Source organism: Galeopterus variegatus, unplaced genomic scaffold, assembly GCF_000696425.1.
Source record: "Galeopterus variegatus unplaced genomic scaffold, G_variegatus-3.0.2 Scaffold9722, whole genome shotgun sequence".
In the NCBI taxonomy this organism is placed as follows: Eukaryota; Metazoa; Chordata; class Mammalia; order Dermoptera; family Cynocephalidae; genus Galeopterus; species Galeopterus variegatus.
The window spans coordinates 14871-17575 of record NW_007735833.1 but is presented as its reverse complement, the minus strand read 5'-3'; the positions used below and the strand labels follow the sequence as shown (position 1 = coordinate 17575).

General features: G+C 36.3%; 1 protein-coding gene across 1 annotated transcript in view; it reads left to right on the top strand.

The window, feature by feature from the left end:
- The window catches only part of PTGFR (prostaglandin F receptor (FP)), a gene marked incomplete at its 3' end in the record, with an annotated part of 6437 nt that extends 4212 nt beyond the window's left edge, over positions 1-2225 (top strand). Inside the window, 1 exon segment of the mRNA XM_008593837.1 lies at positions 2155-2225. Within this exon segment, the coding sequence (XP_008592059.1) occupies positions 2155-2225 (71 nt within the window).
- Positions 2226-2705: the final 480 nt, after the last annotated feature.

Genomic DNA, 2705 nt, shown 5'->3' with positions numbered 1-2705 from the left:
GTTTCAATATATATTAATGGCTGAGCCATTATTCTCCTGCCCACCTTGCATTTTTTTTTTTCCCTTTTTTGTCTTTTTTCATGACCGGTAACGGGATCGCAACCCTCGGTGTCGTGCCTGTACCGTGACCTGCAACGGGATCGCAACCGTTGGTGTCGCACCCGCACCGTGCTCAACCACTCTCTATATGGGATCTGAACCCTCGGCAGGAGCGCCGCCGTGCCCCAAGTGCCGCACTCTACCGAGTGCACCACCAGGCTGGCCCCCACCTTGCATTTTACAACTTTCTTACCTGGTGTCTTCTGACACCAACTGCTGGATTCCCATAGATGTACTATAATGGGTACAGCTTCCAGGTCAGTGCCCTACTTTACACCATGTGCCCTTTCTCTATGATTGATAAGTGTGAATTGCTGGATTTATAATTTAAATGAATATCTGCACTCACCCTTTCACCTGTGTTCACTGTCATTTTCAAGCCTCAACTGGAACAAAAAAGGCAGAGGTGCATACACTAAAAGGAGGAAATGGGTAAGGTGTAGAGGGTGGTGTCTGTGCTCGACAGAATGTAGTGTGTCAAAACTCAACAAAGGTGTTGGCATAATTTCTAAAATTATTTAAATTTATAGTTGATGTCAAAGGGGTTACTTTATTTTGATGATTGTGTTTTAACCAATACAAAAGTAAAATGATCATAATGTTTGAATTCTCTCTTTTTAAGAGACATATTTGATCTTTTTTGAGTAGTTTTAGGTTTATAGGAAAATGAGTAGAAAGCACAGAGGGTCCACATACACCCCTTTCCCCAGTCATCCTTATTATTAATGTCTTACCTTGGTGTGGCACATTTGTTAAAATTGTTGAGCCAATGCTGATACATTATTATTAACTAACGTCTGTAGTTTGCACCAGGGTTCTTTCTTTGTGTTGTATATTCTATGGGTTCTGACAAATGTGTAATGACGTGTCCACTATTACAGTATCACATGGAGTAGTTTCACTGCCCCCAGATCCCCTGTCGCCTTTAAAAAATTTAATGTTTCATTTTCTCAAAGGGGGAAAATGTGATTTTTCTTTTTTTTTTTTNTGAGTAGTTTTAGGTTTATAGGAAAATGAGTAGAAAGCACAGAGGGTCCACATACACCCCTTTCCCCAGTCATCCTTATTATTAATGTCTTACCTTGGTGTGGCACATTTGTTAAAATTGTTGAGCCAATGCTGATACATTATTATTAACTAAAGTCTGTAGTTTGCACCAGGGTTCTTTCTTTGTGTTGTATATTCTATGGGTTCTGACAAATGTGTAATGACGTGTCCACTATTACAGTATCACATGGAGTAGTTTCACTGCCCCCAGATCCCCTGTCGCCTTTAAAAAATTTAATGTTTCATTTTCTCAAAGGGGGAAAATGTGATTTTTCTTTTTTTTTTTTTCAGGAATCAAGATTTAGAAATGTAGTACAAATGTAATATTTGTTTAAAATATAACTTGTTAATGATTTTTAAAATTTTACAATATCTGGGTTTGATAGTTTTAAACATGGTTAACTCACACAAATTCATACAATGCCAACTGAAACATGCAGGAAATTGTAGCAGGTATTTATTAGCTTATAGTTCCATTTAGCAACAAGTTAGTTCCAAAAATCTTTAAAAGTCAAACAGCAATTATAAAACTGTCTCACATGTTTCCTAGGTGAATCATTTTTACTTAATAAATAAATCTTGAAGACATTTTTTTGATGACTCTCCTGTAAGGGGAAAAAAGACGTTTACCAGCACTTTCAAGTAATATTTTCTTAATATTCTTTGTTTCTGCCTTCATATGAGTAATGATTCTTTTTAATGCTCCATTTCTAGAATATGTAACCCTCAAAGGAATTTATTGTTATTGCTGTGCGTATTCACCAGTTTGGCAGAGCGATAAATACTTGTTGACTGGTTGACTGTAACTTAAGTAGTATAAATGTCAAGAGATTGGAAATGATTGACCAGAATATGAATTCTGAGTTTTGTAGGTAAGAGTTAAGCGAATACTGAAACCAAATGGTAATTTTTAATGTTCCCTAAATCAGCAACTGTAGACTTATGACACTATTAAACTTCAGCTGTCTTTTACTAGAAGGCCATACGTTTATTTTACCTTCTCTTCAGGGATAAAGGATCATTTTGAATTGAGAAAAGAAGTATAAAGTATATGAAGAGAAAAATGATTTCTTATGTAGGTGAGTTTTCCCAAGAAATGTGTTTTCTTGCATATGTAGCGTTTGAGCTTGGTTCTTCTAAGACTGTTAGTCTTAAGCAAATATTTCTATTCAACATAGTTAAACATCATTTGGTCACTAAAGTGTTTGCCAGATATAAGTTAAAGAGCTTATAAATGGCTAATTGAACTTTGACTAAAAAGGTGTATGGGTCATAATGCCCAGGTCTTAGAGGGCTAACGGCAAATGATGAAGCAACATGACATCATAGAACATTCTGACTATTAGCGAAGATGGTTTTCTTTGAAAGGCTGATGCTCATCAGCATATTTGAGAATGGTGCAGTGGAAATGTGCGTATGTGTCTCGTGCACGTGCCTCAGCGCCCCAATGATGATGGATGGATGTACCTTCATATGTTTTAAGTAAAAAGAAAATGTGGACAATGTATTATCATATACATAGGTAAATGTGTACATGTGTGTATGTATATATTGTGCAT